General features: G+C 51.5%; 1 protein-coding gene across 1 annotated transcript; it reads left to right on the top strand.

The window, feature by feature from the left end:
• Positions 1 to 334: 334 nt before the first annotated feature.
• NWD1 (NACHT and WD repeat domain containing 1) lies at positions 335 to 22729 on the top strand (the record flags this gene model as incomplete). Its single annotated transcript, XM_081846020.1, has 19 exons — positions 335 to 446; positions 3378 to 3463; positions 4143 to 4253; positions 4810 to 5098; positions 6031 to 7222; positions 7880 to 8083; positions 8887 to 9049; positions 9429 to 9546; positions 11627 to 11794; positions 12797 to 12997; positions 13404 to 13526; positions 13818 to 14017; positions 15033 to 15308; positions 16613 to 16703; positions 17517 to 17671; positions 19320 to 19596; positions 20232 to 20791; positions 21477 to 21585; positions 22419 to 22729. Exons 1-19 carry the CDS (start codon positions 347 to 349, stop codon positions 22727 to 22729), a joined length of 4734 nt encoding a protein of 1577 aa, XP_081702146.1. The 5' UTR covers positions 335 to 346.
• Positions 22730 to 23313: the final 584 nt, after the last annotated feature.

The following is a 23313-nucleotide window of genomic DNA, read 5'->3' on the forward strand; positions in this document are numbered from 1 at the left end:
TGTTCCCTTTAAATTTTTGGGGTGGCTCCAAGAAGGTGGGGCCCTAAGCTATAGCTTGTTCAGCTTATACGTAAATCCGGCACTGGGTTTTGTTGGAGGGGGGGCTTCTTATTCTTTGGGGGGGGTGTCTGCCCAACCCCCTTGGGCCTGATCCTGCCGCTGCCACCGCAAGCCGCCTCCATCTCTCCTCCCAGAGGATGCCTCAGGTGTTCCTCACCTGAAGATGCCCTGGGGAGGGACTCTTCCTCACCTGCCTCCGCGTTGCCATGGCGACCTGCCTCCCCGGGGAGGACTGGGCACCTTCCTTGGCACCGGGGCAGGCAGAGCGACTCGGCAGCCAGGCAGGATGAGCCTCTCTCCGCCGGAGCAGGACCTCCTCCTCCGGGGAAAGGGGGGCAGCCGGCCCTGCAATCTCGTGCGGATCTTTGTGAGCTCAACACCTTCAGGTGCCCCCCCCCCCGATGTGCCGCAGAGGGTGGGGGCAGGCAGGAAGAGGCCTGGGCCTGGGGTGCAGGGCTGGGCTTCCCGGGGCCTCGTAAGATCAGAGATGGGAGGGAACCCAGTGGTCATCTAGTCCAACCCCAAAATTGCCATGCCAGGATCTCGCCAAAAGCATCTCAACATTTGGCACGATCATCAGAGAGATGAGAGTTTGAGCAGGGGGGTCAAATCGGAGCCAACCAAATTTTAATTTCCTTCCTTTCTTCTTTCTTTCTCCCTTTCTTCTTTCTTTTCCTTTCTTTTCCCTATTTATAATTTTGTGTTTTCCCGTATTTTTGCAGTTCATAATTCACTGTAAGGTATGTGTTGGTAAAAGCAACGCACAATTCTTTTGTTTTCTTCCTTTAATATTCGCGGAATCGTATTTTCTTTTGTACGTACGTAATATGTATATTGCAAATAACAAAAATGAAACAAAAAACCCCAAATTGGAGGTGGCTTAGAGGGCAGCGCAGTGCAGTGGTTAGAGTGTCTGTCGGTCAGGGCCTGACAAAACAAGAGAGAGAGAGAGAGAGAGAGAGAGAGAGAGAGAGAGATCGGACTTGTAGTTTAATGGTGAATTTTTGAATCTAATGGGGATGTAAAAGGGTTTGGATTATTATTATTGTAATGCCGGAGGAAATGGTTAACAATAGGCAGTCCTTTTTTCCCTGGAGGGGGGGGGCACACAGTGGTACACATACCCCTAAACATTTTGTGATTCTTTGTACTTTTGTCCATTTACTGTATTTATTTCCCCTGATTCAAACTATAAAATGGTGGTTTTCTTGAGTCAAAACGAGAGTACCTCTAAACATTTTTTTTTGGGGGGGGGAGCAATGACAATAGAACCCAAAAGGGGGGGCGTCCAGGAGATTCTTTCGAATTGTTTTTATTAGGTATGTTGGAGATCTGGTTGTAAAACTGGGGAAACCAAATAAATAAATTTATAAAAATAATTTTTAAAAAAGGAGAGAGAGCAGGGTTTGACTCCTGCCGCTCGGGGGGGGGGCATGAAATTCTCTTTGGGGGTGTGACCTGTTGTGGGGCGGCCCCTCTTGGCTTGACTTGCCTCGCAGGGTCGTTGTGGGGAGAAGTGCGTGGGCTGATGTAGGGGTCAGATAGGATTACCACGAGGAATGATAGAATATACATCAAGCCATCGTGTCCATGATGAAGACATTGTGTTGACTGGGCTTGATATATTGACGATAGTTTCTGATTAAATCTATGTTGCGTTCGCAAAGTAAAGGAAGGATTGAACTCTGATTAATAAGAATACACACAGAGGCTTGAAACAGCAAGACTCTGGGAAGGGTGCGTATAATCGTGTCTCTCTGTGCTTGTCCGTGTCCAGCAGCCCCTCGCCCAGGTAGTTTTTATTCACAAAAGAACCTTTTACAGAGTGTTCGAAAGAACCAATCGGATTTCTTCTGAGCAGTGGCGTAGCGTGGGGGGTGCAGGGGGGGCCCGGCCGCACCGGGCGCAACATCTGGGGGGGCGCTCGCCGCCTCCGGAGTCGCCGAAGAGCCTCGGGCGCAGGCTGTAGCAGAGCCCCATGTCTCACGGAACCGACGAGCTGTGCGCGCGTCCGGGCTGAAGGCGTCCGGCAGGCAGCGGCTCTCGGCGCTCGCCGCGGTCCCCGCGCGTCAGGGCCGTGGAGGGCGCGCCAGGCAGCCCCTCCTCACAGCCCCATGTTGCATTTTCCTCGCCTCTCTGCCCTCCTCCTCCTCCGGGCAAGCGGCGTCGTTTGGGCGGCAGCGCCAGCGGCAACTCGCCGCAGATCACCTGACACGGACCCGCCGCCACCGCCGTGGCTACCTTCCCGTAAATACCCCAGCCCAGGCAGCAGCAAGAAGAAGCTGGCAGCGGCGGCAGGTTACTTGCCTTGCCCCGGGTGCTGACAACCCACGCTACGCCACTGCTTCTGAGCATTCCACAAACCCACATGGGGAGAAGTTAAACTACTAAAACTTTCTTGTTGAGTCCTTTAGTCGTGTCCGCCTCTTCGTGACCCCCTGGACCAGAGCACACCAGGCCCTCCTGTCTTCCACTGCCTCCCGCAGTTTGGTCAGACTCATGCTGGTCTCTTCGAGAACACTGTCCCACCATCTCGTCCTCCGTCGTCCCCTTCTCCTTCTGCCCTCCATCTTTCCCAACATCAGGCTCTTTTCCAGGGAGTCTTCTCTTCTCCTGAGGTGGCCAAAGTCTTGGAGCCTCAGCTTCAGGATCTGTCCTTCCAGTGAGCACTCAGGGCTGGTTTCTTTCAGAATGGAGAGGTTGAATCTTCTTGCAGTCCATGGGACTCTCAAGAGTCTCCTCCAGCACCAGAATTCAAAACTAAAAGTAATTAAGCACAAATATTTCTGGGGTAAACAAAGAACAGAGCTACAAAGAAGAGCATCTGGACCCCCCCCCCCGAGGTGATAAACAAGCAATACATATGATAAGGATGATGGCCAGGGGGACAGCGGATCATTATCACCTTCATGTGAGGTCTGTTTCCTGGCCCTAAGATTAACATCCTAAGATTAATATACATCAAAGAAACTTGCCCACTATCTTTATGGCCCAGGATGCCCGCCTGGAGAAGCAACTGGGCTGAGTACGTGACATGTGAGGAGAGAGAAATGGGCCGTAGAGGCAAGAGGGCATCAAAAGGGCATGAATGTAGAATCTTATGGGATTTAATCAGAAACTATCGTCAATATATCAAACCCAGTCAACACAATGTCTTCATCGTGGACACGATGGCTTGATGTTTATTCTATAATTCCGCATGGTAATCCCATCTGACCCCTACAGGCTGGCTTTGAGTGAAATAAATAAATGGGGGGCCCTCGCAAGCAGAAAGCTAGCAGCTCAAAAGCCCCCCTTCTCTGATTCTTCGGTTACAGACATGGAGGCAGAAAGAGAGGCTCTGATGGAGTCGGCGTACCCCGAAGTCCAGGCCTTTTGCCAGAAACACGGCTTGATGTTCGAGGTAAGGACCCCCCCTCAAAAAACCTCCAAAACCCCACCCCTATCTCAGCTCAGAGCCAGCTGAACGCAGAAGGGGTATTTCGAGCACAGGACCGGGGGAAAAAATATCCATCGTTCTGGCGCACTTTTGAAGCACAGTGGGAATCCTGGGAACTTTCTTCCCCCCAAAGCCGGAAGAATTCTTGCTAGGTTTGCTGGGAGAAGATATTAAGAAGATGGATCAAATATTATATCTGTATGCAAGAACAGTAGCTAGAGTTCAGGAGGAGACAAAAAGAATGGAGTCAATTTTCGATTGATATAAGTGAGAACTGTAGAAATATGAAAAGCTTGGCAGGATTAAAGTAAATCTTACGTCCTCTTGTAATATTTAATCAAAGAAACTGTGAATTATAGAACGGAATAGGAAAACTGGTGGAAGGGAAGGACGGAAGTCGACAGCTCTATGGAGCATAAAGTAGGATATATGTAATAAGATTTGATGTTCTATTGGTGTGGGTGGGTGATCTTAAATCTCAATAAAAATTATTCTTTTAAAAAAAGAGAATCATGGGAACTATAGTTCTCCCACAAGGAGTCTTTCAAGACCCACCAAGCGGGTAGCGTGATGGCGCCGGATTCCTTCCTCTGCCTCCAAACTTACTAATTCGCACCCGCACCCCCCCCCGAATCCGGTCCAGGTCATTGATTTGAGATGGGGCGTCCGTGACATCACAGGCGCTGGCCAAGAGCCCCTCTTTCTGGACGAGATTCGGCGCTGCCAGGAGCTCTCGGTGGGGCCCAGTTTCGTGGTGAGTGCCAGCGTCTCCTCCTTAAGGAGGGCTCCCCGGGAGTCGGGGGGCTGCTATGGGGCTGGGGAAGGGTTTCTCGCAAGAATCTCTGCCCCCCTGCGGTCGGAGCCAGCGAAGGTTGTGAAAGCCGGTCGCTGGAGAGAGGGCTCTGGGTTCGAATCCTGCTGGGGGGATTCCCATAACGGACATCTGGTCGGCCGCTGTGACTTAAATGACCCCCTCTTTGGCAGCTGCAGGGCTCTTCTGAGTTTCCTAGGATTCCTCCACGGAGCCTCCTTGGATAGGAGCAGTCTACCTTAAAAAAAGAGGGAGAGCAAGAATGGGAGGAGGAACCTGGACTTAGATGGGCTCCTCTTGGGCCTGATCCCAAGCAGCTGCAGGGCTCTTCTGAGTTTCCTAGGGTTCCTCAATGGAGCCTCCCTGGACAGGAGCAGTCTACCTTAGAGAGGTAGAGAGCCAAAAATTGGTCGTTGCTCTTGCCTCCGGCTTGGGGGCTCGTGAGAGCAGGAGGCTGGGCTTAGACGGGACCCTCTTTGCCCCTCTCTCGCCCCCCCAGGCTCTCCTCGGGAGTCGCTATGGCCCCTGCCCGGCCCCCACGACCATCGGGGAGGAGGAATTCGAGGCCCTGGCATCCCAGTTGCGGCAGGAGGAGCCGCAGGCATTGCAGATGCTAACCCAGCGGTACCTGAAGGACGAGAACGCCGCCCCTCCGGTGTATGCCCTCCAACGTCCCCTGCCCCACGGCGAGGAGCAGAGTTTGGTCCTGGCCCTGCGCACAGCGGCCCGGGAGGCGGAGAGGAAGGGGTTGATTAGCCAATGTCAGCGACTGCGCTACCACAAATCAGGTGTGTGTCTGTGGCTGGCCCGTCTCTGCAAGGAAATTCCCGTCCTCTAATTTGATCCATTGTTTTATTATCATGATTACTAATATATTTAATAATAGTAATAATTATAGATTATATAAGTGGCTTTTTTCCCGGCCGTGACTCAGTTCTGGTAGAGAGAACAAGTGAGTTCTGGCACCTCTTTTTAATAATAATAATAATAATAATAATAATAATAATAATAATAATAATAATAATTTTGTAATTCCACCCGTTCTTTAATTTTATTTTGAATTTCACAGTACACACACTCATAAAACTAAACATAGAACTACAAATGCACAACCAAAAGGAAAACACACAAAAAAAGAAGAAATACAACTAAAACATAGCTACGTATGGAAACTTATGCAGAACAAATAATCAGCAATATATATATATATATATAGCATATTTCGCTTCTTCTCTTCCAATCGACTTCCTTCATCCTCAACACGGTTCTCTTTTCATTTTTAGCAAGCGGTCTCCTCCTTAATCGCCCCTTTTCCTTTCTCTTTTCAATTCAAGCGCCAGAATACATTTTGCAAGAGTTCATTGAAAGAACTCCAAGTATTAATTTGAGGACCCTGCTTTTCAGGGCATATTCTCCTTATTTTCCCCGTTCTGTTTGGGCCGATGGGGCTTTTGTGATTCCAGGACCGTCCCGGGGAAACCGGGACACTTGTCGGGTATAATAATAATAACAAATAATAAAATTTTATTTATATCCTGCCCTCCCCAGCCGAGCCTGGGCTCAAAGTGGCTAACAACAATAAAAGTAACCCAGTTTACCTAAAATCAAAATCGATTAATTTAAATTCATTCTAAAATCAAATTAATGGCAACCGTTGGGCTAGAGTTCTGTGAGGATGCCTTCTGCCACTCCTCCTCACAGACTCGCCCTCTTTTTCCAGATACGCAGAGGGAAATCGAGGCACGCTTCTTGGGCTCGGGGCCGGAGGACGAAGGGGCCGCGGTGGTCTTCCTCCGAGAAACCGAGACCTCCCCGGATGCGGAGGGCGAGGAAGAGGGCGAGGAAGAGGACGAAAATGCCCGTCAGATGCTGGAGGAGCTGAAGGGCACCGTCGCCAGCGCTTGCCCCGGTTTGCTCAGGGTCCACCGGGTGCCCCGAGCTGCGGCCCCTGGTGCCCTTCGCCAGAAGCCGCAACCCAAACACCTCAAGGAGCTGTGCGACCAGTTTGTGGCCGTTGCCAACTACCAAGTGCTCCGGGGCCTGCGGGCACGGGAAGGGCACCCCGGCGGTGGGCGGCTGCTGCAGGAACTCAGCCACCATGCCACCCTGGCCCGGGAGCGTTGCCACACCCCGTGCTGGCGACCAGAGCTGGTGGACTCCCTCTGCCAGCGCCTGAGGGACAGCCTGCCACGGTGCCACCCTCCCCTCGTGGTCCACGGGCCGCCCGGCTGCGGCAAGACCGTCCTGCTGTGCCACCTGCGAGGGGCGGCTTGCCAGGCCCTGGGACCCAAGGCGGTGGTGGTTTTCCGGCTGCTGGGGGCATCGCAGGACAGCTGCGGGCACGACGCCCTCCTTGCCAGCCTCTGCCAGCAGGTTTGCCTGGCGCTGGGGCTGTGCCTGCCGGGCACCGGTGACCCTCTCCTGCGCTTCCACCATGTGCTCCTCTTGGCCTCCCGCCAGGCCTCTCAGCCTCTGGTCTTGATCCTCGACGCCACGGAGAGTCTGCGCACTGCCTGGCTGCCCGTGGTCTGCCCTCCCGGGGTGCAGCTGGTCGTCTCTGCTCGGGATGAGGGTGGCAGCGGTCGTGCTTTCGGTGGGGACCCCTTCGTGGTGGCCCCTCTCTCCGCCGACGAGGCTGGCAAGGCTCTGGCTGAGAGCTTGGCATCTGCAGGGCGTACCCTCCAGCCAGAACAGCGGGCACTTTTCCGGCAAAGTTTCTCCGATGGCGGGCAGGCGCTGGCGCTGTCCCTCGCCCTCAATGAGGCTCGTCGGTGGGCATCGTACGCCCCGCTTTCGGCCCTAGCGGTCCCGCTCACGGCCGCAGAGGCCGCACATCGCCTCTGTGGGCGCATGGAGGAAGTGCATGGCTCTGTGTTGGTGGCGAACGCCCTCGGCTACCTCGCTTGCGCCCGGTGAGGACTTGCATATGTGTGCTTAATTTTTTAGTGTAAATTTGATTAAGGTTGATAAGGGAACGTACACAACTTCATATCTTTCCTCTTTCTTAACCAAACCAAGACTTTTATATATCGTATTTTTCGCTTTATAAGACGCACCAGACCACAAGACGCACCTAGTTTTTGGAGGAGGAAAACAAGAAAAAAATATTCTGAATCTCAGAAGCCAGAACAGCAAGAGGGATCTCTGTGCAGTGAAAGCAGCGATCCCTCTTGCTGTTCTGGCTTCTGGGATAGCTGCGCAGCCTGCATTCGCTCCATAAGACACACACACATTTCCCCTTACTTTTTAGGAGGGGAAAAGTGAGTCTTATAGAGCAAAAAATACGGTATATTAAAAAACAAATAGCAACCCTGGAAGGTAGGTGAAGCTGGTGTCGCGTAGTTCCTCTGCCTGATTTCCTACCTTCCAGGTCTTATATAGATTAAACAACAAACAACAGCCCTGGGAGGGAGGTGAAGCTGGTGTCGGGTAGTTCCTCTGCCTGATTTCCTACCTTCCAGGTCTTATATAGATTAAGCAACAAACAACAGCCCTGGGAGGGAGGTGAAGCTGGGGTCGGGTAGTTCCTCTGCCTGATATCCTACCTTTTATTTTGTTTTTTTGCGCAGGAACGGCCTCTCCGAAGCAGAGATGAAAGATGTCCTGTCCCTGGACAACGAGGTCCTTTCCGAGGTGTACCGGTCGCACCCTCCGCCGGGCAAAGGGGTCCTCCGCCTGCCGCCCTTGCTGTGGTCCCGCCTGCGGCGGGATTTGAACCCGGAGCTGGAGGAGAAGTGGTCTGACGGCTTCGTGCTGATGGGCTTCCTCCACAGGTCAGGGGCCACCCCTCTTCCTCCCCTCCTTTTCGGGGCTGCCAAGGGGTCCGGAACGAGGGTCCTGCTTCTGCTTTGAACGCAGCAGAACACCTGCTTGACATGCAGAACGTTCCAGATGACACGCTGGGCACCTCCAGGTATGCGGAAGTAGTTTAATGGCGAATTTTGGACACAGTGGAGAGGTAGAAGATTTTGGATTATCATAGAAGATGCGGGAGGAAATGATAGACAACAGCGACCCACAAAGGGGAGGGGGAAGTCCAGGAGATTCTTTGGAATCTTGTTCTTATGTTGTAGGTTGCATGTGCGACCGTAAAATTTTGACCTGGAAAAAAAATAATTATACTGTATTTTCCCGTGTATAACACGCCCCCGTATATAAGATGCCCGCTATTTTGGCAGACTCCAATTTGAGAAAATGGGGGGAGATTGGATCCGTCTATAAGATGACCCACAATTTTGAATTTTGAAATAAGAAAACCTAGTTTTATACCCGGAAAAGTACAGCATATATAAAAAGAAACTTAATTGGCAAGAGAGAGAGAACTGTTGTTAAGTGATAGCTAGACAGACAAATGGTCCGCTGGGGATCAGGCCAAATTCCTCCGTCCTTCTTTAAACCAGTCCATGAAGACTAGCCCCTTCGTTTTACTTTTAGGGGGTTGGGGGGCAGAGCTCGGACGGTGCCGGCTTCGCCTCCCCGAATTGCATATTGAGGTGGGGCTCGGGACGCCCCCAGAGCCTGAAACCCCGCTGCCCATCTGAAGCTTGTCCTGACCATCCCTCCTTCCTCTGCCCAGGGAGTTTTCGGCGGTGGTGGAGAAGCGCTACCTGTCTCAGCCGGGGGACCGCGTCCGGCGCCACCTGCTTCTGGCCGATTTCTTCCGGGGGACCTGGAGTTGGGGGGCGAAGAAGCCCGTCGTGCTGCCCTCCTCTGCCAAGCCTGTGAGCGTTGACAGGAAGGTGAAGCTCTGGGGACCCCGAAAGCGCCAGGAGGGCTGGCAGGGGGAGACACCAGGGCATGGGACGCTGGGGGGGGGGCCTTTCCCTTGCTGGCCAGACGAGGGGGGTTCATTTCATTTCATTCTTTTTTATTCTTTATTTTTCCATTTCATTTCATTCTTTTTAATTTATTTTTTCGTTTCAATTCATTTTTTTATTCTTTTTTTTTATTTCATGTCATTCTTTTTAATTTATTTTTTCGTTTCAATTCATTCTTTTTTATTCTTTATTTTTTCATTTCATTTCATTTCATTATTTTTTATTCATTTTTCATTGCGTTTCATAATTTCCTTATTTTTTATTCTTTAAAAAAGCCCCGTCTTCGTTCCCTCTCACCCAGGTGACGCTGCAGCCATTGTGGTTCTCCAGCCGTCTTCCCAACCAGAGGAAGTTGAGCGAACAGCCGTTCCACTTGCTCCATGGGGGACGGATGGAGGAGCTGCGCCGAGACGTACTGGGTGAGCGGGAAGAGCTCTTGCGCCTTCGTTGCCCCTCTTTCCATGGGATAAAAGTGGGAGGGGATGGAATAGGACGTCCCTATTTTCAGGGGAGAAACGTTGGAGGGGATGGAATAGGACGTCCCTATTTTCAGGGGAGAAACGTTGGAGGGGATGGAATAGGACGTCCCTATTTTCACGGGAGAAACGTTGGAGGGGATGGAATAGGACGTCCCTATTTTCACGGGAGAAACATTGGAGGGGATGGAATAGGACGTCCCTATTTTCAGGGGAGAAACGTTGGAGGGGATGGAATAGGACGTCCCTATTTTCACGGGAGAAACATTGGAGGGGATGGAATAGGACGTCCCTATTTTCAGGGGAGAAACGTTGGAGGGGATGGAATAGGACGTCCCTGTTTTCAGGGGAGAAACATTGGAGGGGATGGAATAGGACGTCCCTATTTTCAGGGGAGAAACGTTGGAGGGGATGGAATAGGACGTCCCTATTTTCAGGGGAGAAACGTTGGAGGGGATGGAATAGGACGTCCCTATTTTCAGGGGAGAAACATTGGAGGGGATGGAATAGGACGTCCCTAATTTCAGGGGAGAAACATTGGAGGGGATGGAATAGGACGTCCCTATTTTCAGGGGAGAAACGTTGGAGGGGATGGAATAGGACGTCCCTATTTTCAGGGGAGAAACGTTGGAGGGGATGGAATAGGACGTCCCTATTTTCACGGGAGAAACGTTGGAGGGGATGGAATAGGACGTCCCTATTTTCACGGGAGAAACATTGGAGGGGATGGAATAGGACGTCCCTATTTTCAGGGATGGAATAGGACGTCCCTATTTTCAGGGGAGAAACGTTGGAGGGGATGGAATAGGACGTCCCTATTTTCAGGGGAGAAACATTGGAGGGGATGGAATAGGACGTCCCTATTTTCAGGGGAGAAACGTTGGAGGGGATGGAATAGGACGTCCCTATTTTCAGGGGAGAAACGTTGGAGGGGATGGAATAGGACGTCCCTATTTTCAGGGGAGAAACGTTGGAGGGGATGGAATAGGACGTCCCTATTTTCAGGGGAGAAACATTGGAGGGGATGGAATAGGACGTCCCTAATTTCAGGGGAGAAACATTGGAGGGGATGGAATAGGACGTCCCTATTTTCAGGGGAGAAACGTTGGAGGGGATGGAATAGGACGTCCCTATTTTCACGGGAGAAACGTTGGAGGGGATGGAATAGGACGTCCCTATTTTCAGAGGAGAAACGTTGGAGGGGATGGAATAGGACGTCCCTAATTTCAGGAGAGAAACGTTGGAGGGGATGGAATAGGACATCCCTGTTTTCAGGGGAGAAACATTGGAGGGGATGGAATAGGACGTCCCTATTTTCAGGGATGGAATAGGACGTCCCTATTTTCAGGGGAGAAATGTTGGAGGGGATGGAATAGGACGTCCCTATTTTCAGGGGAGAAACGTTGGAGGGGATGGAATAGGACGTCCCTATTTTCAGGGGAGAAACGTTGGAGGGGATGGAATAGGACGTCCCTATTTTCACAGGAGAAACGTTGGAGGGGATGGAATAGGACGTCCCTATTTTCACAGGAGAAACGTTGGAGGGGACGGAATAGGACGTCCCTATTTTCAGGGGAGAAACGTTGGAGGGGACGGAATAGGACGTCCCTATTTTCACAGGAGAAACGTTGGAGGGGACAGAATAGGACGTCCCTATTTTCAGGGGAGAAACGTTGGAGGGGACGGAATAGGACGTCCCTATTTTCAGGGGAGAAACGTTGGAGGGGATGGAATAGGACATCCCTCTTTTCAGGGGAGAAACGTTGGAGGAGATGGAATAGGACGTCCCTAATTTCAGGGGAGAAACGTTGGAGGGGATGGAATAGGACATCCCTCTTTTCAGGGGAGAAACGTTGGAGGAGATGGAATAGGACGTCCCTAATTTCAGGGGAGAAACGTTGGAGGGGATGGAATAGGACATCCCTATTTTCAGGGGAGAAACGTTGGAGGGGATGGAATAGGACGTCCCTCTTTTCATGGGAGAAACGTTGGAGGAAACGTGCTTTCCCTCTCCCTCCAACAGGGAACATGGCCTGGATTTCCTGCAGGATTGCTTCTTCTGGCGTGCGGATCCTGGCCGCAGACTTTGCCCTGTGCCTGACTCGCGTCTTCTGCCCGGAGCTGCGTTTGGTACGGAATTGCCTCCTCCTGCTCCTGGATCCCAGTGTGGACGATGCTGAGGGCCGTTTAGGTGGGTCTGTTGCCCTTAAACAATCTCCACTTTTCTGACCTTCGAAGACAAATCCCTTCCTTTAGGCTAAGCCTACTCTGTAGGGTTGTTGTTGGGCAGATAAAACGGGGAGGGCGAGAACCAGGGAGCCTGAGTTGAGCTGCTCAGAAGAAGAGGCGTTTGGGTGCAAATGCAATAACGAAATAAATGCCATGTGTGTTGTTGCAGGAATTTATGTATAGGTTGGGGGGGGGCTGTTGCCCTTCCAGCAGATATCATGCACATGCAGCCCACTACCAAAATCAGCACCATCACTTTTGTGTCTTTTGTGACTTGTCCCCACAAAACACTTCAGCGCAGTTTCTTCCTATCTATTCAAAGGGCCTCTGCTGCACGATACCAAATGTAAGAATTCACTGATCAATGTATCTCTGTACTGGCTCACTAGAAAACTTCAGAAATTCCTATAGACCTGTGAGCTCAGCTCCTCAGCAGAACCCTCTGCCTGAGGGATAATCCCTGGCCTCCTGAGACCTGAGTGCCAGACAGGTAGCCATGCCAGAAATAACAAACCCAGATGAAGACAAAAGGGTGGGATGAACTTGGCTGGGAAACAGGGAGATGGAAAGATCTCTTTTGTTCCACTGGATGGGTGTTTGGTGGAGGGCAAGGGGAACCATGGGGCAGGATGCTCAGATTATGGCCACCAGACCTCCCCTTTCATGATGTATGAGTGATGTAGTTTGGGGGGTGTAAAATGGGGATTAGCAGCCAATAAAAGTTTGGGTTCTCTTTTGTTCGGGGCTTCCATCCTGTTCCACCTGGTGGCAGGTGGGAGTCCTGTCTTGACAGTCTTCAATCAAGACCAAGGCGACTGGCTGCTGTTTTGCTCTGGGATTCCTGGCTGGGGTCCTTGTTTCTTCGTCCAAGGGAGCCCTCAGATTTCTCCGTTAACAAGGTCCAAATGCAATAACGAAATAAACGCTGTGTGTGTGACCCTCCCCTGTCTCCTCACCCCTCCAGAACCAAATGTGGTCTACACAGAGATGCTGGCACGGTTGGAGTCGCTGGTGCCCTTGTACCCGGGCGGCCTGATTGCAGGTCTTTGCCAGCAGTGCAAGAGCTGGCTTGGATCGCGGCCCCATCCGTCCCTTGTCCCTCTCGCCGGCTTCCTTGACCCACCGGACGGGCCTCTGTGGAAGACGCTGCTAGGATTCCCCAAAGGTGGGTGTCAGGATTCGCGCGGGTGACCCCCACGATATCAGGAGAGCCCTGGCGGGCAGCGGCAGCTGGGTCATCCGAAGCCACAGCTCCCCAAACTTTGAATCTGTTTTGGGACTACAGCTCCCACCCTCCCTAGCTAGCAGGACCAGAGGTCAGGGACAATGGGAACTGTAGTTTGAAAATAGCCGGAGACCTGAGTTTGGGAAGACATGGTCTAAGCCCAGCTTCCTGCTCTCCTCCATGAATTTCACTGCCCACCCCTACCTCCTGTGGCAGAGAGTTCCGCAGGTTAACCTCACCAAGTCCTTCCTTTTCTCCACCAGCCCAGACCGCTGGACCCACAGCCTGGTGGGCTAGGTGACCCATGCCAGAGCTGCCCCTCTGACCTTGCCCCCACAATTTGCAGGCACCTCCGTTCTGGAAGCCAGCCCTGACCACAGGATGCTGTTGGCTGGCTCCTCGGACGGCTCCATCATCGTGTGGGACATGGAAGATTTCTCAGTGCTCCACGTCCTCCTCGGCCACTCGGGTGAGAATCAGAAGGGAAGGGGTTTTTTGCCAGGCCGCCTCTTGCTTGCAGAGGGCGGGCAGTGCCAAGCAGCTGCGATTAATGGCGAATTTTAACCGGGGCGCACTGAGGTCCATCTCCGAGAGCCTTCTGGCGGTTCCCTCCCTGCAAGAAGCAAAATTACAGGAAACCAGGCAGAGGGCCTTCTCGGTGGTGGCACCCTCTCCCATTAGATGTCAAGGAAATAAACAACTCTCTGACTTTATTATTGTTATTAATAATAATTATAGATCTCCCCCCAATTCCTTGCAGCCGAAGTGAGGTGCCTGAGGGTCTTCGCCAGGGGTACCCGCGCTGTTTCGGTCTCCCAGGATCGAACCCTGCGACTCTGGAGCCTGGAGTCCGGCAGGGAGGTAGCCATTGTGCCCGCCGTCCCTGCGGGAGATCAGGAATGGTGCCAACTCAGCGTGGACGACAAACACCAAATGGTGTACTGGGTGTCTGGCTCAGAGGTGTGTAGACTGGCATTATAATGGGACGGTTAATCCTGAACTGTCCCTAGAAAACAGGGGCACTTGGAGAGTCCGGATTGTTAACGGAAAAATCCGAGGGCTCCCTTGGACAAAAACAAAGATACCAACCAGGATAACTTGGAGCAAAACAGCAGCCTGTAGGCTTGGCCTTTATTGATCTTTATTGTTTCCTGCTTGGCAGGGGGTTGGACTCTACGGCCCTTGTGGTCTCTTCCAACTCTATGATTCTATGATCTGTTGCAACAGGGTGCTCCCCTCACCTGCAGGAGAGAGGAAGGACCCAGAAAAATGGTGTGCAAGGCCTTATAAAGACTTTTGAAATTGCCACCCTGTAGATCAAGACCAGCCCCAGAAACATCACATACATACATCACAGAAGGGATGTAACCTAAGACCACCCCTCCGATACATACATCACAGAACGGAGGGGTTGAGGGAGGAGTTGTGGTGGCAACCTGAGTGTCCTGTCACCTGGCTGGTTCCCCCTTTCCCCCTCCCCATGAATACTTTCCAGGTGACAGAGGGGAGTTTGCAGTTTCCTGCCCCCAGAGGGAAGAGCTGATCATTGTCCTTTGTTCCAGTCTGTGCTGAATCCACTCCCATATGCAAGTTCTTTGTGATCTTGATGGTCTTGTGTCTAGGACCATCAGGGTTGGCATAGCAACTGGGCAGGGCTCCTGTGGATGTGCTGGGATGGTGAAGGGATTATGGCTGCCCTGTATCAAGCCTTCCCCATTTTGTAGTCCTTCCTTCATGGAGTAAAATAAAAGTGGAACGGTGCAGATCCGATGTATGGTTGATTTTCTATGAATTTATAACAGAAGCGTAGCCTATGTAGTGTGTGAGTGTGTGTGAAGTTTGTACAAACTGAATGATTGGGGGGGGGTGTTTCCTGCGACAGTTTATTCTGCAATTCCACCATGCTGCACAATGGGAAATGCCCTGTGTTTTGCCCACCAAGAGAGTCTCAGCAGACCCTCCCTCTTTCCCGCAGGTGGAGGCCTGGCACCTGGGCGCAGCGGCCCCCGCTTTCCGGATCCTGGCTGCGCCCCCGGGCGGCTGGTTGTGCGCTGCCATCTTCGTGCCGCGGCTGGTGGTGGCGACGGTGTCGGGGGGCTGCGTCCGCCTGTGGGACAGTCTCGGCGGGCAGCTCCTCTCCAGGCAGCAGCTGGGGGGGGAGCTGCAAGAGGATGCAGCCCCCACCTGCGGCGCTTTGCTCCGGAAAATGGGCAGGATGGTGTCTGGGTTCAGCGGGGGCTCCCTCCTGATGGTGCCCGCTCTGGGGCAGGGGTTGTGGGCAGAGGGACCGGGGCAACGCAGCCAGATTTGGGGGGCAAATAATAAAACCGCAAATAATAAAATTCTGATTACAGTGGCACCTTGGTTCTTGAACCCAGAATTTCCCTATTTCCCGCCCCAGTGGCGCTGAGCTCAGAAAGGAGGATGCGCAGGGAATCTCAATTGATTTAAAAAGGGATTCCAATTCATATATAGTGGCATCTTGGTTTCTCAAACTTATGAACATTTGTTTATCTTTTGATAACAATAAAAGCAGACAGATTTATTTTAATCTGGTATATAGGGATACATCAATGTAAATATTGATGAGTGTCCATAAAAATAGCTGCATTTCTTTTAATCTGGTATGTACCGATCCTCATTAATGTGGAAAACTACAGTGGTACCTTGGTTCTCAAACTTAATCCGTTCTGGAAATTCCGTTCCAAAACCAAAGTGTTCCAAAACCAAGACAGTGCTTTCCCATATAAAGGAATGCATATTCCCTTCTATCTCTTTTTCAGGGCAATTGGCCCATCCTGATCAAGGGTATTCGTCTGCACTGGCTGGCAGCATCGGCCAGTGAATGCATGTTAGGGGGCTAGAGGGACCCCAAGCCTGCCGCTCTGAGGCTGTTTTCCTCCTGCTTGGTCTTGATTGAAGACTGTCAAGACAGGACTCCCACCTGCCACAAGGTGGAACAAGATGGAAACCCCAAACAAAAGAGAACCCAAACTTTTATTAGCTGCTAATCCCCATGTTACACCCCCCGAAACTACATCACTAATACATCACGGTTACATCATAAAAGGGGAGGTCTGGTGGCAGGAATCTGGGCGTCCTGGACCCTGCCCCATGGTTCCCCTTGCCCTCCACCAAACACCCATCAAGTGTCACAAAAGAGATATTTCCATCTCCCTGTTTCCCAGCCAAGTCCATCCCACCCTTTTGTCTTCATCTGGGTTTATTTCTGGCATGGCTACCTGCCTGGCCCTCAGGTATCAGGATGCCAGGGATTATCCCTCAGGCAGAGGGGCTGCTGAGGAGCTGAGCTCACAGGTCTAGAGGAATTTCTGAAGTTTTCTAGTGAGCCAGTACAGAGATACGTTTATCAGTGAATTCTTACATTTGGTATCGTGCAGCAAAGGCCCTTTGAATAGACAGGAAGAAACTGCGATGAAGTGTTTTGTGGGGACAAGTCACAAAAGTGATGGTGCTGATTTTGGTAGTGGGCTGCATGTGCATGAGATCTGCTGGAGAGGCAACCCCCCCAAACTCTACATAAATTCCCCACAGGTCTCCTCGGAGGGAAATAGCCTTCTGGAGAAGCTCCCAGAGAAGATCTGCTTCGTGGCGCTCTCGGAAGACGAGTCTCTTCTCATGGCAGGTTTGTCTCCTTGAGATCCTGCCTCCTCAGGCAGTGGAGTGTTTTTCGGGATATAGGGGCAGGACCCCGACGTTTGGCGCACCTTCAAATGCACACCACACTTCCCAATCCTTGCTTTCCCCACGAAGAAACGGACTGCAAGATTCACCCTTTTCCGAATCTCGCGTTGCGGTGCCCCCCTCGCGAGCAAAGGCACGGACTGAGGTGGAGTGTGCGTAAAAATGCAGATAACACACCAAAAGGCATTCTGCAGGGAGGGGGAACGACCTTGAAAAAATGAGGCAAAATGAAAGACGAATGAGGGGAAATTCGTGTTAAAGTAGTGACGAATTTTCACGGCGACTCTCCATGAAAAAGTGTAAATTGCCCATCAAATAAAATTTTATTTGATGGACATGAGGTTTAATAATTTTTTTGTTCTTTTTTCATTTCTTTTTTCCTTTTTTTGTCTTTTCAAATTTTTTCTTGGTTTTACGTTGTGATGCTCCTTTCTTTTTGCATTTAACTTTGTTATACTTACCTCCGTTGTGTGTTTGTATTTTAAACCAATAAAGATTTATTTTAAAAAGGGAGGGGAAAAGAAAAAGTGGAAATCAATGCGGAAATAACTGAGTGCTGGGACCTTATTCTTGTTGGTCGCTCACAGAGCAAGAACAGGGACTGGGTAATGTGATGAACCAGCTGCCTGCGAGGAGCCTTTTGCACGTGCTCAGAAGAACTCTTGTCCCTTCTGGCGCTCCCCCCCTGACCAGAGCCTTGCTTCCCAAGGAAGGCCAAACCCTCGTTCAAACCAAGCTCTGGCTTGCCTTCCAGGCTTTGGGCGCCGCGTGCGAATCTTCCGGCCCGACCCGACAGGCTTCCACCAAGTCCTGAACTCCGATTTGCTGCACAATGAGGAAGTCTGTGCAGTTGCCATCACTGCCGACAACACCACCGTGTTCACGAGCTCTCAGAGCGAGTGCATCTGGGTAAGGCGCCCCTTCTCTGGAGGTTTTTAAGCAGAGGTTGGGTGCCCATATGTCAGGGATGCTTTAGCCAAGATTCCTGCATTGCATGCAGGGGGTTGGACTGGATGACCACTGGGGGTCCCTTTCCAACTCTACGATTCTATGATTTTAAGAGGCAGAAGGACCAGCCTTCTAGCCCGGGGCGGTGGCAATGTGGCAATCGCCAACCCACAAAGTAAGCCCTACGAAATCCAAGTTCCAAAACATTTGGAAACCGAGGTGCAAAGGGCGGTCTGCAAATTTAATAGAGAAATTGAGAAAAATAACATATACATTCAGCAGAAGGCGTTTGACTTCCGAGGCACAATCAATAATGGAAGCGTTTACTTCCGGGTTTACGGCGTTCGAAAACTGAAACGTTTGTCAACGGAGATGGTCGAAAACCGAGGTATCACTGTATCATCTGATAAAACATACCCTCTTTCCTTTTACATTTCCAGCACACATTTGAACGGCTTCTATACAGTGGTACCTCGGGTTACAGATGCTTCAGGTTACAGACTCCGCTATCCCAGAAATAGTACCTCGGGTTAAGAACTTTGCTTCAGGATGAGAACAGAAATCGCGTGGCGGTGGCAGCAGTGGGAGGCCCCATTAGCTAAAGTGGTACCTCAGGTTAAGAACAGACCTCTGGAACGAATTAAGTACTTAACCCGAGGTACCACTGTACAACTTCGCAATTTTACTAGGTGTCTAATACTAGCAGCACATCATTTTCATATAATTTTCTTTCAACGAACAGCGGGTTCAAGTCCTCTCTCCATAACTTTTCCCATGATGAAAACTGTATACTATAGCCAAAATCTCCTGCCCAGTGTATCATTACTGATTGAACTTCTTCATCTTTCGTAAACCACTGTAGGGATCAGATGGGATTACCATGAGGAATTATAATATACATCAGGCCATTGTGTCCACGATGAACGCATTGTGTTGACTGGGTTTGATATATTGACGATAATTTCTGATTAAATCCCATAAGATTCTACATTCATGCCCTTTTGCCTCTACTGCCCATTCCCCTCTTCTTCACGAGTCACGTACACACTTTGACAGGCAGGCGTCCTGGGTCATCTCAAGACTATGGGCAGTCTCTTTGCTATAGCTTTTCTAATTGTTAATCTTAGGATGTCAATCTTAGGGCCAGGAAACAGGTTTTCACATTATGTTGATAATGGTCACTGTCCTCCTGGCCATCATGTGTACTGATTGTTTATGACCTCCGGAGTTGCTGTATTCGCTCCTTTGTAGTTTTTCATTCCTTTACTCCAGAGTATGCATGCCTAACTAGTGTTTATAGTTTAACTTTGTCCCCACCTGAGGTTTGTTTGAATGCTCAGAGGAAATCTGATCGGTTCTTATGAGCACTGTGTAAAGGATTCTTTTGCTAATAAAATGGCCTGGTGAGGGGTGTGGGGGACACACTTTCTCCGAGAGCCTTGCTGGTCAAAGCCTCGTGTCTTATTTTAATCAGGGTCCAATCCTTTCCTTTGGCCTCAGAACGCAACAAACCAGAGACTCTTAATCTCAGGAGAATTCCGGGAGCCGAAACGTTCCAAAACAGAGCCGTTTGAGAACCAAGGTTTGACTGTAGCGCTCTTCTCCCCAGGTGTGGCGTCTGGGCCAGGAGGGCTGGCTGAGGGATGTCTGGGGGGACCAAGGACCACCCGCCACCCACCTGACCCTCTGCGGCTCCCTGCTGGTGTCTGCCTCTCCCCACGCACCTTACCTCCGGGTCTGGGACCCCGGCGACGACCCCGGGTGCAAACCCTTGCCGCCTTGCATGGCCGGCGCGAAGTGCTTGGGGCTCTCCGGCAGCGGAAAATACGTCTGCTTCCCCCGGTCCCTCGAGAGCTGCGAGCTGGTCCTTTGGGACGTGGAAGAAGGTGAGTTTATTTATTTATTTTGTATATGATTTTTATCAATGTCTTTTTTGACACGGTATTTCCAGCATTCCGGTATACTGTATGCTGGAATGGCAGAATTGACTTTGAAATTAAGGGAAAGAGATGACGATGAATGTAAAGAGGAATGGAAGGACTTTATTGTATATACACAGAAGCAAGGTACACAGAGGGACACGGGTGGCGCTGTGGGTTAAACCACAGAGCCTAGGACTTGCCGATCAGAAGGTCGGCGGTTCGAATCCCCGCAATGACGGGGTGAGCTTCCGTTGCTCGGTCCCTGCTCCTGCCAACCTAGCAGTTCGAAAGCACGTCAAAGTGCAAGTAGATTAATAGGTACCACTCCGGCGGGAAGGTAAACGGCGTTTCCGTGCGCTGCTCTGGTTCGCCAGAAGTGACTTAGTCCTGCTGGCCACATGACCCGGAAGCTGTACGCCGGCTCCTTCGGCCAATAAAGCGAGATGAGCGCCGCAACCCCAGAGTCAGCCACGACTGGCCCTAATGGTCAGGGGTCCCTTTACCTTTAACCTGAAAGAAATGCAACCTGAAATGTCTGTAACGTGAGGTATGACTGCAAAATATTTTTAAAATTAAAAAACCCACCTGTGCCCCCGCAGGAGAGGAGAGTGAGACGCTGGACACCTCAGCCGCCGTACGGTGCCTGGAAGTGGCCCCCCAGAGAAACCTGGCCTTTGTGGGGCTGGCGTCCGGGACGGTGCTGGTCTTCCCCTTAGACTTGCCGCAGGATGTCGGGTGCATCCCTCCAGCAGAGAACCGGAAGCCCGTCTGCGCCCTGGCCTTGGCCCGGAGCGAGGAGCAAGTGGTCGTGGCTTACGAGGATCTGGTGCAGGTCTTGGACGTGGGTCAGGGGGATCCGGGGCCCCTAATCGACCAGCCGGCCTTCTTCTTCTACACCCAGATCCCGGGCGCCGACATCTCCTGCGTGGCCCTGCTGGGCGGCTACCGGGTGCTCTACGGCATGACCACCGGGCAGCTGTTCCTCTACCACTGCCCCCGGGGCCAGGTGTTTGCCCTGGAAGCCCATGGAAGCAGCGGCATCACCTGCTTGCAGACCAGCCACGGGGAGGCCTGGGCGCTCAGCGGGGCGGCCGACTCTCTGCAGTGCCTCTGGGATGTGGATCGGTGCCGCTGGGAGCATCGGATGTCTTTCCAAAAGGTGTGTCTCCCCTCCGGATCCCGCCCTGCGCCGTCCCATGAATGTTGTTGTTGTTGAGTCGTTTAGTTGTGTCCGACTCTTCGTGACCCCCTGGACCAGAGCACGCCAGGCCCTCCTGTCTTCCACTGCCTCCCGCAATTTGGTCAAACTCATGCTGGTCGCTTCGAGAACACTGTCCCACCATCTCGTCCTCTGTCGTCCCCTTCTCCTTGCGCCCTCCATCTTTCCCAACATCAGGGTCTTTTCCAGGGAGTCTTCTCTTCTCCTGAGGTGACCAAAGTCTTGGAGCCTCAGCTTCAGGATCTGTCCTTCCAGTGAGCACTCAGGGCTGATTTCCTTCCGAATGGAGAGGTTGGATCTTCTTGCAGTCCATGGGACTCTCCAGAGTCTCCTCCAGCACCAGAATTCAAAAGCACCCATTCTTTGGCAATCAGCCTTCTTGATGGTCCAGCTCTCCCTTCCCAAGAATGGCCATCGCCTAATCAGGGGTCAGCAACCTTTTTCAGCAGTGGGCCACTCCGCTGTCCCTCAGACCTTGTGGGGGGCCGGACTACATTTTTATTTTGGAGAGAGTAAATGTACAAATTCCTATGCCCCACAAATAACCCGGAGGTGCATTTGAAATAAAAGCACACATTCGACTCTCTCTCAAAACGCCTTTGCCATGTCTGTTCCTCGTTCCCAGGAAGATTCCTTCGCGCAAGGCGTGCTCTGTGCCTGCTTCTCGACGGATGACCGGCTGCTCTTCACTGCCTCCCTCGATCAGTGTGTGACGGTGTGGGACGTCTCGTGCGGTGAGCGAGCCCCCCGGCCATCTTTGAACTGCTTGCAGCGGTGGCTTCCCTTCGTTGAGTCTCCAGCTGTCTTTGGACTACAATAGCCAGCAGGACCAGTGGTTGGGGATACAGTGGACGCTTGGGTTGCGAACGCGATCCGTGCGGGATGCACCTCCGCAACTCGCAGTGCCGCATCTGTGCAATTTCGCGCTTCTGCACATGTGCAAAGCGCTATTTAGTGTTTCTGCGCATGCATGAGCGCCGAAACCTGGAAGTAACCCATTCCAGTACTTCCAGGTTTGGGTGCGAAAACACGCAACCTCTCTAATCTGAGATATGACTGTATTATTATTATTATTATTACTACTACTACTACTAATTGAATTTACCGTATTTTTTGCTTTATAAGACTCACTTTTTCCCTCCTAAAAAGTAAGGGGAAGTGTGTGTGCGTCTTACGGAGCGAATGCAGGCTGCGCAGCTATCCCAGAAGCCAGAACATCAAGAGGGATTGCTGCTTTCACTGCGCAGCGATCCCTCTTGCTGTTCTGGCTTCTGGGATTCAGAATATTTTTTTTCTTGTTTTCCTCCTCCAAAGAGTAGGTGCGTCTTATGGTCTGGTGCGTCTTATAGAGCGAAAAATACGGTATATACTGCCCTATACGCAGGGGTCTCAAGGCGGTTCGCAGAATAAATGAATGGGAATTGCGGGGTGATGGGAATTGCGGTCTGGAAACGGCCAGGGACCCGAGTTCGAGAAACCCTAGGTAGGCAGTACTGAGCTAACTTGAGATGAGGCAGACTTTCTATGCATGGGGGTCATTTCACAGTATGTTTCTTTGCGCCACCAGGGGCCCTGTTAGCCGTCCAGCTTGTGCACGCCAGGGTGACCAGGATCGTGCCAACGCCGGACGGCTTTGTGGCAACGACAAGACTCGGCTACCTCATCCGGGAGAGGTTCCTCCGCCCATCATCCACCAGCTCTCGCTATGACCCGCTGGGCGGCATCAGAGCCACGTGCAGAGTGACGTCTCGGAGGACCGGCGGAGAGGAGGGCGAGGACGTTGCCGGCGGGCAGCTGGGGCGCCAGGGGGACCACGCAACCCAGGCCAGGCACAGCCACCTCAACAACAAGCTTTCGCAGATTTGCAGGATTGGGTAAGGGTCAGGGCTATATTATCACAGGAGACCAATTCTGGCCCCATTGCACTGGCTGCTGGTTCATTTCTGGGCCCAGGAAACCCAAATGCTTGCTTACAAAGCCATTGTACTTCCAACCTTACTGTACGCTTGTGAAACATGGACCACTTACAAACACTGTCTCCAATTCCTCAAAAGATTCCATCAACGGTTTCTCCGAAAAATTTTACACATCACTTGGGAAGACCCAAGAACTAATACCAGTTTACTGGAAAAAGCTAAGATTGCCAGTGTTGAAGTGATGATTCTTCAACATCAACTTTGTTGGACTGGTCATGTTGTGCGGATGCCTGATGATCGTCTTCCGAAGCAACTCCTCTATTCCGAACTTAAAAATGGAAAGCGTAATGCTGGTGGTCAACAAGGGAGGTTCAAAGACTGTCTCAAGGAAAATCTTTTAAAATGTAGTATAAACACCGACAACTGGGAAACACTGGCCTGCGAGCGCTCCAGTTGGAGAACAGCCTTTCCCAAAAGGTGTCGTGGGCTTTGAATTACAGATAGGTAGCCGTGTTGGTCTGCCATAGTCAAAACAAAACAAATTCC

The sequence above is a fragment of the Podarcis erhardii genome (assembly GCF_964252035.2).
Source record: "Podarcis erhardii genome assembly, chromosome: 18".
Taxonomy (NCBI): Eukaryota; Metazoa; Chordata; class Lepidosauria; order Squamata; family Lacertidae; genus Podarcis; species Podarcis erhardii.